Source organism: Rhododendron vialii, chromosome 5a (assembly GCF_030253575.1).
Source record: "Rhododendron vialii isolate Sample 1 chromosome 5a, ASM3025357v1".
NCBI lineage: Eukaryota > Viridiplantae > Streptophyta > Magnoliopsida > Ericales > Ericaceae > Rhododendron > Rhododendron vialii.
In genome coordinates, this window is record NC_080561.1 from 39,197,194 (window position 1) to 39,212,725 (window position 15,532).

Genomic DNA, 15,532 nt, shown 5'->3' on the forward strand with positions numbered 1-15,532 from the left:
TTATTCATGGGCATTCTTTTTGTTATTCATGCAGTATGATTTTCACGCTCTTTTCTTTTTTTATCGATTATATTCTTTTAATAACTTTTATTTACGAGAAAGTAGCACTCAATTCACGAGGGGGCATATGTTGTGCAGAGTTGTAAACTGACTGCGGTGCATTACCAGGAGACTCTATTACTAGTGTCCTAAACAAACTCTCCGAGATCTCTCTCTCTCTCTCTCTCTCTCTCTCTCTCCACACCGATCCCTACAGAAACCCCAGCAAGGGTTTTTCATCTCAACTTATACGAATCGCATCACAACAAATTGATCAAAAACCTAGGCCTCTGGGCTTAATCTGATCCACCATTTCAACAAATCGCGACGATCTTATGAGGAAGACTAGCGTTTTCTTGATTTGCTTCTTCGTCGTTGCTGCTTCCTCGTGCTTCGTCCGCGGCTTGTCGGAATTGAATACGGACGAGACGAAGAAGAACAAGTTTCGGGAGCGAGTGGCTTCCGACGATTCACTTGGTTACCCTAACCTGTAAGTTCTATGCATCATTATATATCAAACAGTGTTTTTTTCCTGTTATGGCTGCTGAGAAAAGAAAAGTTTGGAAAAAAATGAAGTAACAATTCGGTGTGGCAGGATTTGTAGTTAGCGGGACCCGAACTACTTGTATTTCTACATTGATAGCAAAAATTATCTCCTCATACTACTTACATTCTAGGTCTGGAGAAGAGACGACATGGTGCATTTATACGTAGCCGTAAGCGACCCAAGAAAAATCATAAATTGGCAATTTAGAGGGCTTTTCCACACGACACATAGATAGGGATTTGGAGAACCTTTTCACCCAAGCGACTTGCAGGGGCCAATTCCACAGAATTTTCCTAATTAAGCTGAAAAACTAGTACAACTAACGAAAATGTTTAGAGTTTTGCAATGGCCGGGCACCCCGACACCCCCTTGTGTCCACCTTGGGGGTGAGGCATGTGCGGAGTGGTTGAATTGACTTCCTTGATTTGGAATTCGAATTTGAAAAAGTAGGGATAAGCTGTAATTCCGTTGTTTTTTTATCAAGTGTAGTGACGATTTATTATATTCATATTGAACTAGGCAGGAAACGTGGAAAATGAATTGTTTATGTTATGGTGTAGATAGGTTGGATGTAGTGGTGGACGTAAGATTTATACTCAGCGGAATTCCAGATTCGTGTAATTATGAATTGAAAATAAAAAGCATAGTATGTAAGAGCATCTCCTGCCCTTACTCAATATTTACCCACATTTGAGTAAAATTTAGAGAAAAAGCTTCATTTGATATGGAGCACTCCAATGGGTAAAGTTAAAAGAAAGCATAAGTTTGAGTCATTAATGGTATAGTGGTAAAATTGAGAGGGAGGAATAGCCTTGAGTAAAACTCAATTTTATATGGGTGTGAGTCAAGGGTTGGACCGTTGGAGTGGGTTTTTTGGGGTTTTACTCAGATTTTGGTTATGAGTTTAAAATTGAGTAAGGGCTGAAGATGGTCTAAGTATATATTTTTACTTGTTAGGTATGAGAAAGAGACAATATTTTGTATAGGCGTAGCTGCTGATTAATTTTATAAATAAGACCAACAAATAGTTGACAACTTTGAATGTTAGGGACTTGGGGGTTTTCCCCCCACATATATAAGAATTTTAAGAAAAAATTTCACCCAAAAGGACTTGAAAAACTAGCATAATTAGTGAGAATATTTAGAGTAGTGCGGGGGACTGGGCACCCCCTTGGGCCCACCACCGGTTGGGTTGTTTTAGTTGTTTTAATTATGTGTGAGTTAGTTGCATGGCTTCAAGGTGTGATTGTTATACTTATTGACATATTGTAATTGTGGGTTTGTGTAGGGATGAGGATGAATTGTTGAATACTCAATGTCCACAAAATTTGGAGTTGAGATGGCAGACAGAAGTTAGTTCTAGCATATATGCGACCCCATTGATAGCTGATATAAACAGGTGAGAAGAAGATGATAAAGTTTCCTTTCAAGCATTTTATTTGACAAGTTTTGATTGATTATTTATGCGATCTTACATCTGTTTTTTCCATTCATTTAATTGGTTTTTTGCCTCTTCATTTGTTTTAGTATAAGTTTCTGATTTTCACGAAACAAATCTAGGAATAGACAACCAATTTTTTTTATCATAACCGTTAAGAGTTAGTTAAGAAAGCATTTTGATGTAACCCAAAACCTCCCTTAGTTTGTTGGTATGAATGTACTACGAGTTGTTTGTTATGCTTGCTTATTACATAAGAAGATTAACTATTATGAGCTAAATTAAACCAGGCACCATAATAATGAACGACTACAAGCACTACAAGCTAATGTAGGACCCACGACCTATAGGCTTTAGTACTTCTTGTTGCATCTGCGTGAGCTGTGCACCATTCCTCGCACTTAATTAACCACACATTTGCTCCTTAACCTTCTAAGCTCGTCTTTTGAACCCGTCAGGATGTTTTAAACACTTGAATAGTTATTTGATTGCTTACGGGAAAATCGATCTTTAGTTTGGTAACATATGGTTTTGCTTATGTTCTACAAGCTTATTTTGGTCCTCCAATACTTCCATTCTCGATGGAATTACCCAGGGTGAACAAAACTGGAAACATTGCATCAGCATTCTCCACTAGCATACATCAAGGTGCTTCTAGGACCTCTCTTAATTGGCCTTGTCCCCGCTAGAACATCTACTACCAAACTTTGGAAAGGATTTGGCTGGGCTTTCTGGCACAAGAAGGCCACTTGAGCAGCTATAGTCCGAAGTGGTCCTTTAAGGCTACACTCGACGGACACCTATCTTGGCCTACTTTCACTGATTGGACCTTGCTCGTCTTTGTTTGCAGTTACACTGGTTATAAATAACTCGACATGTCAAAACATATAACAGCTGAATTTGGCAGTTTTAACATGTTCCTTACTAAGACACATCCAAGCTTAAAGAGAAGTACCCTTTAAAAGATCAGTAATGCTACACGCACAGCAAATGTGCACAGATTTTTTGTGGGGCCCACTACGGGTCCCACACAAATAATCCGAGCCGTTCATTAAATGTAAAACATTTTTTCAAGGGCCCCCGCAAAAAATCAGCTCAATCCAATATCTATAAGTGTTTGATTCAATCATTTAACTTTTCATTATCCCGAGATTTGAATGAAAAGTTAAATGATTGAATCAAGCATCTATGAGTATCAGATTGAGCTGATTTTTTGCGGGGGCCCTTGAAAAAATGTTTTACATTCAATGAACGGCTCGGATTATTTGTGTGGGACCCGTAGTGGGCCCCACAAAAAATCTGTGCACAAAATCTGTGCACATTTGCTGTGCGTGTAGCATTACTGAAGATTGGATCCGTAAGAGAAACCATCAATCTCCATTGAATTAAAAGTGTATATAGGGACTGTTATTTTTACTAAACTAAAGCATTATGTGGAAACCTGCTTTTTTCCTTGACTATCACTTTCATTAATCAAGGATTCAAACTGGTTTATGTTCGTGCACAATCTTCTTCGTCTTCTATCTTTTTCTCATTCTTTCCTTTTCCTAGTTTTTGGTACGTATTTGACTATCATACTCTTGTTTTATATGTCAGTGATGGAAAGCTTGACATAGTTATTCCCTCTTTTGTTCACTACTTGGATGTCTTGGAAGGCTCTGATGGAGATAAAATGCCAGGTACGGCTTGTGTAAGCCTGTGTTGTGGTATATATTTTCCTGCTTAATGCATCGTGGTGACTGAATTTATTCAGCTAACTGGTTTCTATTCTAGTGAGGAGTAGAATCTTGTGGGAAGTGTTAACTATTTGTCGTCTTTTGGGTCTTTGTATGGACTTCTTTTAATGGGATTCTATTGTTTTTTGTTTCTGGAAATTGGAGAGCAGTGTGTGATATATAACTTGATTCCTTTGTTTTGTTTGTATTGTGGTGGCTTGCAGTCCTTCAATTATTTTGGACTCTTCCTTTTTCTCTTTAATGAAATATCTATTTGTTGCTGCTAGTGAAAAAGGAGAGAAAGGCATTAAGGAACATTTATATGTTCTATTGAGTAGTTTTACCTTCTGTGGAGAACATTTTATCACTTTAAACACAATTCATCAGGGTGGCCTGCTTTTCATCAGTCTACTGTACATTCTAGTCCCCTCCTATATGATATTGACAAGGATGGCGTGAGAGAAATAGCTCTAGCTACTTACAATGGAGAGGTGCTGTTTTTCAGGTACTCTTCTATTTTAATTCGAGTGGTTACTTGTTTTCCGTATCTAAGAGTTACTGTAATTGAGTTCCAATGTGTGTAGAATGAAGAGCAGTTCAAGTTATTCTTGTGTAGGGTTTCTGGCTACATGATGTCAGATAAATTAGTGATACCCCGATTGAAAGTGAAACAAGATTGGTATGTGGGTTTACATCCAGACCCAGTAGATCGTTCTCATCCAGATGTCCATGATGACCTACTCGTCCAGGAGGCTCTAATGAATTCAATGAATCGTAAGTCATCTTCGGCAAATATGCCCTAATGTATATGCAATTATTTGTTCTTTAATTCAATTCTTAGCTTTTGTCTTTGTCAGATAATTCGCATCTGTTCCGTCTCATCATCTGAGATGTCAGTATAATATTGACTTTGTAATTTTTAATGCAGTTTGATGAATTTGATTGGTATCAGGTTATGTTGGTACATATTAAGAACAAAGTCCATGCGGTTTTTAGTTTCAATTTTATTATGAGTCTCATTGTTTATAATATAGTGGACCGTCTTTCAATTGAATCATGAGTTGAATATCTCATAACACACATCACGTTTTATTTACTTGATTTTGATGCAAATGAAGATGAACACTTTAAAGGCTTGTTCGTGTTTCCTCTAGATAGAACTATAAAAGAAAATTTGTGATGGTTTAGTTCTTTTCTTCTGAGATTTTGTTGCAGGTCTAAGTGTCTTAACTATTTGAAACTTCAAAGACATTTAAGTCTTAGACATGCCCAGAGACTCTTTACTGGGATGCAGGCGTCCTGGTTATATCATTGGTTGATAGGTGCCGATTGCATTCTTTTTCTCATGGTTGGTTCTTGTATTTGTTAACAAATGTTTAGTGATTGATGCTTTCATAGAGTTTCATGGAAGCCAGCAATCCCCGTTTCTATCTTTTCATTGGGTGCAAGATTGCTATTGAACTCGTAAATGAGGATCATATGAAGTGCACTTCTTCTATTCAAGACTAAATCAGGAACCGTTGGGTACCTTTGTAGAAACTAATGGAAGTCAAACTGGATCAAGCACCTCAAATTCAACAGCAACAGAAGCTCAGGCTCACACAGTGGATGCAACCGATGTAGGGAAACAAGAGAAGAACGGTAGTCATGTCGAAGCAGAAATTAAGTTGCAAAGCATGGAGAATAGTACTTTAGACTCTATATCAGCAGAACCCATTAAGGAAGAGAATGCAACTAATAGTAGAAGACGCCTTCTTGAAGATAGTGCCTCAAAAGGGTCTGAAGTGAGTGGTTCTGATTCCAAAGCTAATGATAATGGAGATGTTCATGAAGCAACTGTGGAGAATGATCAAGGTTTGGAGGTAGATGCTGATTCGTCTTTTGAATTATTTCGAGATAGTGAGGAGCTGGCTGATGAGTATAATTATGATTATGATGACTATGTGGACGAATCCTTGTGGGGAGATGAGGAGTGGAAGGAAGCACAACATGAAATTGTGGAAAATTTTGTGAACGTCGATGCACACATCTTGTGCACTCCTGTAAGTGTATTGGAAGATGGAACTTTCCATTAAAGATGCTTAAAAAATGATTATGAGGCATGATTGAAGTGTAGTTTTTGTTGTTTTCATCAGGTAATTGCCGACATTGATAATGATGGGGTCTCGGAGATGATTGTTGCGGTGTCTTACTTTTTTGATCATGAGTGAGCTCCCCTCCTTTAACTGTGTAATGCTTTTCTTTGCATTCTGTTATGTCATTCCTGGCTGGTTAGATTTTATTTCGTTTAGGCAACTTTCAACTTCTGATGTGCCCAAGCAAGTCTTTCATATGATTTATTAGAACTTAGTTATAGGATATGGGAAATTTTCTTTTAAATCAAATTCCTCTAGTTTTTGGGTTTTTAAAGTGTCCCTGTGGTCCATTTTATGGGTTAGGGTACAAGGATCTCATTTTCTATCTTATTGACGTAACTTGAGCTAAAAAAGTTTTGATGTGAGAGCATACATTTTAGAGATTTTCAAATAAAACTGAGTGGATTTTTTCATCTGTAGTCCTTAGGTAGCTTATTGTCCAGCTTATTTCCCAAACCCATTTACTTCGGCATGCAGGTTTCCTTCTAATTTGACTCAACTGGAGCTCAAAAAGTGATCGGCTACGTACAGAGACTATTTAACCTAGTCTGAGTGGTTTTGGAACATAGTCCTAAAGTAGCACATTTCCTAAACTGTCAAATTGTGAATCGAATTGAGAATCGGATTGACCCTTTTCTTTCATAAATACATTATAAAATGTATCTATGCATCTACATGTTCAAGATACATTGTAAAATTGAAAATTATTGATTGATGATCACTTGTTCCAAGCCTCTAATAGGAAAGACACTTGTACATAATAGGAAAATAAATACTATAGTGAAATGGACGTGTGCATATAGATGTTAAAGATTCGTTATACAAATGAAAGCTTGGCCTTAATAGTATATGATCTTTCTTGTATTCTTGCTTTTCCGCAAAAGTAGTTCCATATTAGTCGACAGTTATGATAAACCTCGATTCACCTATAGATTTGTATCGTTTCGGCGTGAATCATGAATTGAATCTCGAATGGTACGATTCACCATCAATTTCATATAACCCTTGATTCACCTCTAGATTCATATCGTTTTTGTTTTTGCGTGACTCGTGAAATGATCGTGAATTGAATTGTGAATTGTGCGATTTTGACAGCTATGCCTAAACCCCATATAGTTCAAAATAAGTGCTTTTTCTAATTACGAGTTTTGATGAAATTATACATCTCTCTTCTTTTTTGCCCGCTATTACCGCTCACTAAAAGCATGTTTAAATTATGCTTTCATCTGAAAGAGTGTTTTGTGGGCATGCCTTCATCGAAAAAAACCCAGATGTTGGAAGCACAGTTTTCCTTTTAAGTGGTGTGGTTTTTGATACCTGTTTTCATTGAACTACTAGGGGTTGGGTTAATACGCCGGACGTTCCTGAGTTTGGGGATGAACCTATTAAGTGTAAAAACAACTTCGGTTTGTGAAACTCTCAGCTTGTTTCAAGTCACCAAGTATAATGCTTTTCACTGCTTAATGGGCTTGGGTATTGACTTTCAACGGAATGAAACCTAGCACGGTCGTAAACCTAGTTGATTGTATCAGAAGGGAAATTCTTCTGCAGTTGTTTATTTATTTATTATTTTATCCTTCATTTCATAAAAGGCATTATCAGGTAGTTGAGATAAGCTTAGTTAACTCCTTTGGTCGATTTCCTTTGTCAAAAGAGTAGTTCAAGTTTTGAAAATGCTATTAACTGCAAATGCTAGACTTAGTGATGCTTCACTTCTGCTGATATTAGTGAGATGCTTCAAAAAATTTGTTTGTTTCCATTGTAAATTCCATTTTCTTTTCTCTCGCTGCAAATAATGGCAGAAGACGATTTTGTCTGTCGTGTTTTTCAACTAACTAATTGTAAGTGGTCAGGTACTATGACAACCCTGAGCATTTAAAGGAACTCGGTGGAATTGAGATTGGGAAATATGTAGCTGGTGGTATTGTCGTTTTCAATCTCGAGACAAAGCAAGTTAAATGGAGTGTACAGCTAGATCTAAGTACGGATACTGGAAAATTTCGTGCATATGTATATTCTTCCCCAACTGTTGTCGATTTGGATGGTGATGGGAACTTGGACATTCTTGTCGGAACTTCTTATGGCTTGTTCTATGTTTTGGATCACAAGGGTAATCACCTAGACTACTTCTACTGCATCATTATTTTCTTATTCTAGACTTAATGCTTGTAGTATGGTCTAAATATTTCTCCAGAGGTTTTTCTGTTACTATGTTTACGATGATGTTCGAGATCTGCACATTGTTCAGTATTAATGCTTGACAATAACTACCACAAATAATGTTGCCCTTATCCAATGCAAGGGCACCTCGTTTCCTTTTTTTTTTTCATCTGAACAAACAGACCTTCTAATTTCTGGGTCTTTAAGAAAATATTCTCCATGCTTGTTGAGCTTGAGCATACTAGAGTGCACCGCCTTGCCCACTGACTGCTAGTTCTAAGGATGGCTAGTTCCTGGTGCTTGTCATTTCTTCTAAGCCAACTGTTTTTGGGTTCAATTTATCTCACAGATACTTTTCAAAATGAGAGTGTGATACCGAAGAGAAAATTCATGAAGATAACTAATTGAGTTGACACCATGTGTTGTTCGTTTAGTGTTGAATTGGCATACGTGGCACTTGCCAAAAGATTGATGTAGTGGATGGATGGTTTTGTAACTGCCTATGTAGCATGCACATAGACACGGACATGAGCACGGGACACGGGAATTCTATGAAAATGGGGACATTGATTGTCGGACACAGCGGGGGACACGGCAATATAAATCGCATATGATATAAAAATGTGTATATTTTTTCCATGCTTAAGACATGTATATTGTTACATACTTGGGCTCTATTTCCTAAGCATTTTGTCTAAAACATTTCGGTATTTTTTTTAATTTTTCGTAACTTTTTGTAGAGCTTTTCGTCCCAATTTATGGGGTTAATCATTCGTCTTAATGAGAGGAATCAGATAAATATAAAAATGTGGGCCGATTTATAATAAAAATCATATAAGATGACACTTTAGACAAAAAAAGACAGCTGTTTGGGTTTTATTTTATTTTTTCATCTTTAGTGAACTTGTTTTTGCTTTTGTTCATAATTTTGTACTTTTCAGACTCCTCTTGTTGAGATGGATAGTTAATCCAAAAAATATGATGCGAATCAAACAAAAATTCAAAGAAGACGAACAAAACACACAGAACGAAATACTAAAAAAAAAATATTAAGGAGAATGGAGCTGTATATATACAGAAGAGATATATAGCTACACTGTTTTGTAGGCACATAGTCAGAGATACACATATATGTTGATATATACCGCTATATATCATATACACTTGTACAGCTATACACTATATATACACCGAGGGAGGGGGAGGATTCAATTGACTGATTCTTGATCTAGAGTTTCAAGAATGCCTTTTCCCCCTCTTTTTGGCTCCCCTTTCCGCCCCCCCCCCCCCCCCCCCCCCCCCAAAAAAAAAAAAAGAAAAAAAAGAAAAAGAAAAAGAATATATAACAAGTATAACCCCGGCCCCTGCCAAAATATAAACTTAATTTAAGGGACACGCCACTTGACGTGTCCTATACATTTTACTGTGTGTCCCTGTGTCCTGACAGGGATACTGTGACCTATTGGAGCGTTGGTGCTTCATAGGTAACCGCGTTTGATACTTGGATATGTTCCATTCTTTTTGGTGATCGGGGTGCTGATGTATCTGCACTGATTCAGGCAAGGTGAGGGAAAACTTTCCTCTTGAAATGGCTGAAATTCAAGGAGCTGTAGTTGCAGCTGATATCAACGATGACGGCAAGATTGAATTGGTCACTACCGATGTACATGGAAATATTGCTGCGTGGACTGCTCAAGGAAAAGAAATTTGGGAAACACATATCAAAAGTCTTGTTCCACAGGTAAGATGTAGTATCTTATTCCCTTTAATTTGGTTGCTGTGTGGATTGGTAATTTGAAACCATAAAAGTGATCTCACGCACATTATCCGCATCCTTAATAAATACTTTTGTTCTCCTAAGGGACCCAGCATTGGTGATGTAGACGGGGATGGCCGTACTGAAGTTGTTGTCCCAACACTGTCGGGGAACATATATGTTCTTAGTGGCTTGGATGGATCGGTTGTACGTCCTTATCCCTATAGAACTCATGGGAGGGTGATGAATCAAGTTCTTCTAGTTGACTTGAGCAAACGTGGGGAGAAAAAGAAGGGTCTGACTTTGGTTACTACATCGTTTGATGGTTACTTGTACCTGATAGATGGACCCACATCATGTGCTGATGTAGTGGACATTGGTGAAACTTCGTAAGATCCTTTCAATCCTTTAATCGCTTCAACACATCAACTCTTCTATTTTTGATCTGAAACTCAGCTGAAATTTGAAATGTTAACATGACAGATATAGCATGGTATTGGCAGAAAATGTTGATGGTGGAGATGATCTCGACCTTGTCGTGACAACAATGAACGGCAACGTTTTCTGTTTCTCCACCCCAGCTCCACATCATCCCATCAAGGCAGAACGGAACTTTTATCTGATTTGTTCTTGTGATAATCACATCCATAGTAACTTCATGTATAAGCGGATTTTAAGTTTTTGTACATTTTCAGGCATGGAGAGCACATAATCAGGGACGGAACAACGTTGCTAATCGCTTCAATCGTGAAGGGATTTACATTATGCCTTCTTCCAGAGCTTTCCGTGATGAAGAAGGCAAGAGTTTCTGGGTTGAAATTGAGATTGTAGACAGATACAGGATTCCATCTGGGTCCCAAGCGCCTTATAATGTCACTGTAAGATGTACCCTCCTACCTTGGTAAATTTTGTCGGTTTTAGCTCCTATAACGACTGCCTTTCTTAAGACTCCTCCAACAACCTCACTTCTTTTGCCCCACCCCGGTCTCATAACAGTGATTTGAACTGTTTATCCCATTGGCCCTTCCGAGAAGAACGCAGCTGCTGAACAAATTGTATATATATATATTTTTAATGGACGGCAAATTTGATTTCAAACTAAGCAATCTGTTGAGGAAAACAAAACATGATTTGTGCTTTTTTTGTCTGTTGAAATAGTCTAGCTGGACTTAGGAGATGAATGGTTGACATTAATGTCCGGAATTGGGCAAAAAGAAAAGCAAACGATTTGAGGAGTCTTGGGTGGAGCTGAAGCCCATTTGATTAATCTTTCCATTTATCTGATAGTTATATGTTGCTTGAAAACAATGTAGACAACCTTGTTAGTTCCGGGCAACTTCCAAGGAGAAAGAACGATAAAGCAAAACCAGATATTTGATCACGCTGGAAAATTCAAGATTAAACTTCCAACAGTGGGAGTAAGGACCACGGGAACAGTTTTGGTGGAGATGGTTGACAAGAACGGAGTATATTTCTCAGATGAGTTCTCCCTCACATTCCATATGCACTACTACAAATTATTGAAGTGGCTTCTTGTCCTCCCTATGCTTGCCATGTTTGGTGTGCTTGTTATCCTTCGTCCGCAAGAGGCCATGCCATTGCCCTCATTTTCACGAAACACTGACTTGTGATAATTAGCGCGTCACAGATTCAATCACAGGATTGCCAAACCTCATGGAATACATGTGTGTGTTGACCAGTGCCCGAATCATCGAATAAGAAAACAGAAACATTGTGCGGAACGTTTGCCTTGCTTGGATGAAGTGAATGAGGTCATGTTGGCTGAAACAGGTCTGAATTGAGATTCGAATATACCATGTTAAACCAGTTGTAATGTTTTTGGACCTAGTGATTTCTTTGTTCACCATTTTTTGCGTTGTCCGATGTAATTTTACTTTTTTGACCGATTGTGAGGTATAATCTGAGGAAGAAAAATAATATTTATTTACTGTGTGATGTCGTCTCCAGCAATTTTTTTTTTTTTGAAGTTTCTCAATGAATTTCTCTGGGTTCATGGTTTGGCCCTGAATAGTTTTCAAGTAGCAGGTCAGCTCAATGAATTGAACTTAATGAAGTTTACTGTTTTATGTTCCATTTATGTACAGAATTAGGTGCTTTTATTTTATTCTTGTTGAGGAACAGAAGACATAATATTATACATTCCACTGAACAATCACAAGCTTAGCCGAAGTATGGGCAACCTTGACATCATCTATCGAGACCTTAGTAACTGCCGCATACTGAAACGTTTGATTACATCCAAAATTTCTGAGATTGGCTTCACAAAAACCTCAACTGTCTCTATACAACAGAAGGCTCGCACAAGTCTCAGACAATCCGCGAGAACCTCGACTCTGGAGTACCTCTTACTGGAAGCCCAACGCAAGGCATTAAGAACCGTGGAAGCCTCCGCCATCATGGCGGAAGTAGGCAAAAACCCTTTTAACTTCCTTCTCCTGGACAGAAGTGGCCTTAGACAGAGCAAACCAAGCCGCTGGGTTGGGCTCCTGTCCGGTTTAGTTTTGAGATAATGCTGGGCTGGTCCCCCTTTTCAATTTCATAGTCCTTGGAGTCCTTTCTCTATAAGTCAAGTAGCCCACTAGGTCCAAAGGAAAAAAATACGCACGCTACTTGCAACTCTAAAAAGACAAGGGAAGGGAAAATAACGGTCCAGGACGTGTTATTATAATTAATACACTCTAAAGACATGCTAAGAACAATTGTTAATGCTGAAAACGCCCTTGACGGGTATTAATTATCAAAATATGTCCTTCGCCGTCATTTTCCCGGACCTATATTGATATGACATTTATAGAGGGTGTATTAAAAAGTACTCCAGATGATTTGGATGATATATATTAGAAAAGAAGGGTGTATGATGTAAAAAATTATCAAATGACTCTTTTGCCCTTTGCAGTCCCAAACTTTATTATGCCTAACATTAATTATATAATTGCAAAATTTAATATATTTAATGATTTTTCGACAATTCTAAGTTATAATAATTTACTATACCAATAAATTAAATAATATAATAATTTTTTAAAATATAAATTTTATTTACTCATTATAAAAAAAAATTTAGAATGTTATTTAGTTTAAAAACTTTTTCAATTTGTTCCAGCCATCTATTTTTTTCCATCCAGCCATTCATTTTCATTCTCCCGTGTTCCAATACACTAAATCCTTTTTCTTTTTTCCCCTCGTTCTTATCTTAGAGCAACTTTATCAGTTGAGGTAAAATAGGTAAAAAGCTATTTCACCTAAGCAAAATCTTCAAATGAGCATTACATTAGATTAGGTAAAGGCTTAGGTGAAACCCATCTATGGAACAATGCTTAGGTAAATATACCTCAGCACTATTCATCATGTGTATATTATTTTATTAATTGTTCTCTCTCTCTCTCCCCCTTCTCTCTCCCCAGAAAATAAAAGTAAAAACATTTTAATAAATAATAGGTTAAATAGATAGTATTGGTATAGTGTTGAGAGAGATGTAAGTAGATAAAATGAAAAAAGTGCACTGTTTCCTAGCATTTTTACTGAACAATTGATAAACTTGGGCTCCGTTCCAGAACCGAAAATAAGTCCTTATTTTCTAAAAAGGCAATTTCAAGCTCAAAAATTATGAGTTTATTAAAATCTAAAAATATGCAATATGAATCTTGTTTGGAAGATCTCAAAAATTATGGGTTTATTGAAATCTAAAAAGGCAATTTCAAGTAATAATATACGATGTAAAAAAAATTGAAAAATTATTTTTTATTTACTTTATTTTTGAGTTTGAAAATGTGAAATAAGCTGCTTATTTTTTAAGAAGGTTTCTGGAACGGAGCCTTGTCTTTTATCGTTTAAGAGAGAGAGAGAGAGAGAGAGAGAGAGAGAGAGAGAGAGAGAAACAGACGGAAACGAAGAAGAAAAAAGAAGCAGAGCGGCGGCACTAGTCCTCGCTCTCCGATCGTCGCTCTCTAATATGTACGGAACTAGGTACGTCTCTCTCTAGTCTCTACGTATACATACATATTTTGTGTGTGTATTTTTGTGGTGGTGGTGGCCTGTTCTTCTTCTTCGCTATCTCTGTTAGCAGAGAGAGAGAGAGAGCCGTTGGGGGAGGGGGATGAGGAGGGGTGTTTTGGTAAAAAATCAGGCGTATGCACCCGGATTATCTATTGCTACCTGGGGGGTAGCAATAATTTATGGCTGTTTGGGTGTATTAGCGAATACAGGGATTTAGTTAATACAAGGGAAGAAATGGATGCCAAACGGTGTATTGACCATATTAGTGTTGTTCACTTATGTTTATCAGTAAAGCTACAGTTCCCGATCGGGGAATCCCGATCGAAATTTCGACGCCCCACCGGGCCCACTCCGGCCACTGGACGTCTGATCCGAGCCGTCCAAAAATTCTAAAAAAAAATCCGAGTGGGCCTGTATGAGAATCAATGGCATCCGACTTGTTTAGGTGGCCGATCCAAACACTCCATTTTTTATGTGTATATTTGTGTATATATACACAAAAAATGGAGTGTTCGAATCGGCCACCTAAACATGTCGGATGCCGTTGATTCTTCCGCAAGCCCACTCGGATTTTTTTTTTAGAATTTTTGGACGGCTCGGATCAGCCGTCCGGTGGCCGGAGTGGGCTCGGCGGGGCGTCGGGATTCCGATCGGGAAAATGGGTCGGGAAGTGTAGACTTTCTGTATGTTTATTGGACTTTTAATAGTTCAATTATTACTTTGTTTAAGCTAGAACTCGGCATTTGAACTCGGTTAGGGTTGGTTCTTGTGCTGTCCTGAGACGGGTTAAGTTTAGAACAACACTAATACAAATGCGCGCGCACACAAATAGATACAAATATCTACATAAGTATGTGTAGTTGAGATTTACTGGATTAGTCTCTGATTGAATCCCGCTTAGTTATCTGTCTCGTCCATGGTGTCTTCAACCAGTTGATTTTGAGAGCAATCGTCGTTCGCCCGTGGCCAGAAGTTGATCTCCGGTGGTTGGATGACATCGGTTGAGAAAGAGGAGAGGGAACCCTAGAGAGGCTCTCTATAGAGGACATGATACAGTCGTATTTTTTCGGAGGAGAAGGAAGGAACGACGTATATTTCAATTTTCATAGTACTAGGAGTAGTATCTTACAAAGGGTACGTACAGGAGAGTAGATAAAAGCTAGAAAACCTTAATTAATAGAATGACTAAACTACCATTAAGAGTAATGGGAGTACTATAGACTATAGTAGATTAAAATAAAGAAATTTTTTTGATAAGTCTGTTGGAGGTAAAAGTTGATGTGAAAGGTATAATGACGGTGTTTTTTTAATAAGTTGGAGTTATGAAGCCAAACACTTAAAAAGGAACAAAGGGAGTAACAAATTTGAAAAAAATTGAATAAGGACAAAAAAAAACCATTTCACTTCTTAAACCGAATGAGGCCTTACAAATGTGAAATTTTTTTTTTTGAATAAGCACAAAAAAAAATAGCTTATTTTGCCAAACCACCCAGGTTTTTGGTTCGTGTTATTTTATAGGAACCTTAACAGTAAATCTATCAAAAAAATCTCCCTATTTTAAACTACTATAGTCTATAGTACTCCCATTACTCTTAATGGTAGTTTAGTTATTCTATTAATTAGGGTTTTCTAGCTTTTATCTACTCTCCTGTACGTACTCTTTGTAAGATACTACTCCTAGTTCCATGAAAATTGAAATATACGTCGTTGCTTCTCCTCCGAAAA

General features: G+C 37.6%; 1 protein-coding gene across 1 annotated transcript; it reads left to right on the plus strand.

The window, feature by feature from the left end:
* The first annotated feature begins 160 nt into the window (after positions 1-160).
* LOC131326225 (protein DEFECTIVE IN EXINE FORMATION 1) lies at positions 161-11,738 on the plus strand. Its single transcript, XM_058358917.1, has 13 exons — positions 161-529; positions 1,875-1,985; positions 3,621-3,703; positions 4,127-4,244; positions 4,356-4,513; positions 5,276-5,781; positions 5,875-5,945; positions 7,728-7,984; positions 9,594-9,775; positions 9,896-10,179; positions 10,274-10,391; positions 10,486-10,668; positions 11,104-11,738. Exons 1-13 carry the CDS (start codon positions 375-377, stop codon positions 11,419-11,421), a joined length of 2,544 nt encoding a protein of 847 aa, XP_058214900.1. The 5' UTR covers positions 161-374; the 3' UTR covers positions 11,422-11,738.
* Positions 11,739-15,532: the final 3,794 nt, after the last annotated feature.

Bases quoted from the DNA above. Each gene is read 5' to 3' on its own strand.
- LOC131326225 (XM_058358917.1), top strand. From the start codon at position 375: ATGAGGAAGACTAGCGTTTTCTTGATTTGCTTCTTCGTCGTTGCTGCT. The intron at 1,986-3,620 runs GTGAGAAGAAGA...TTTATATGTCAG, and splicing joins TTGATAGCTGATATAAACAG to TGATGGAAAGCTTGACATAG. The intron at 10,180-10,273 runs GTAAGATCCTTT...TTAACATGACAG, and splicing joins GTGGACATTGGTGAAACTTC to ATATAGCATGGTATTGGCAG.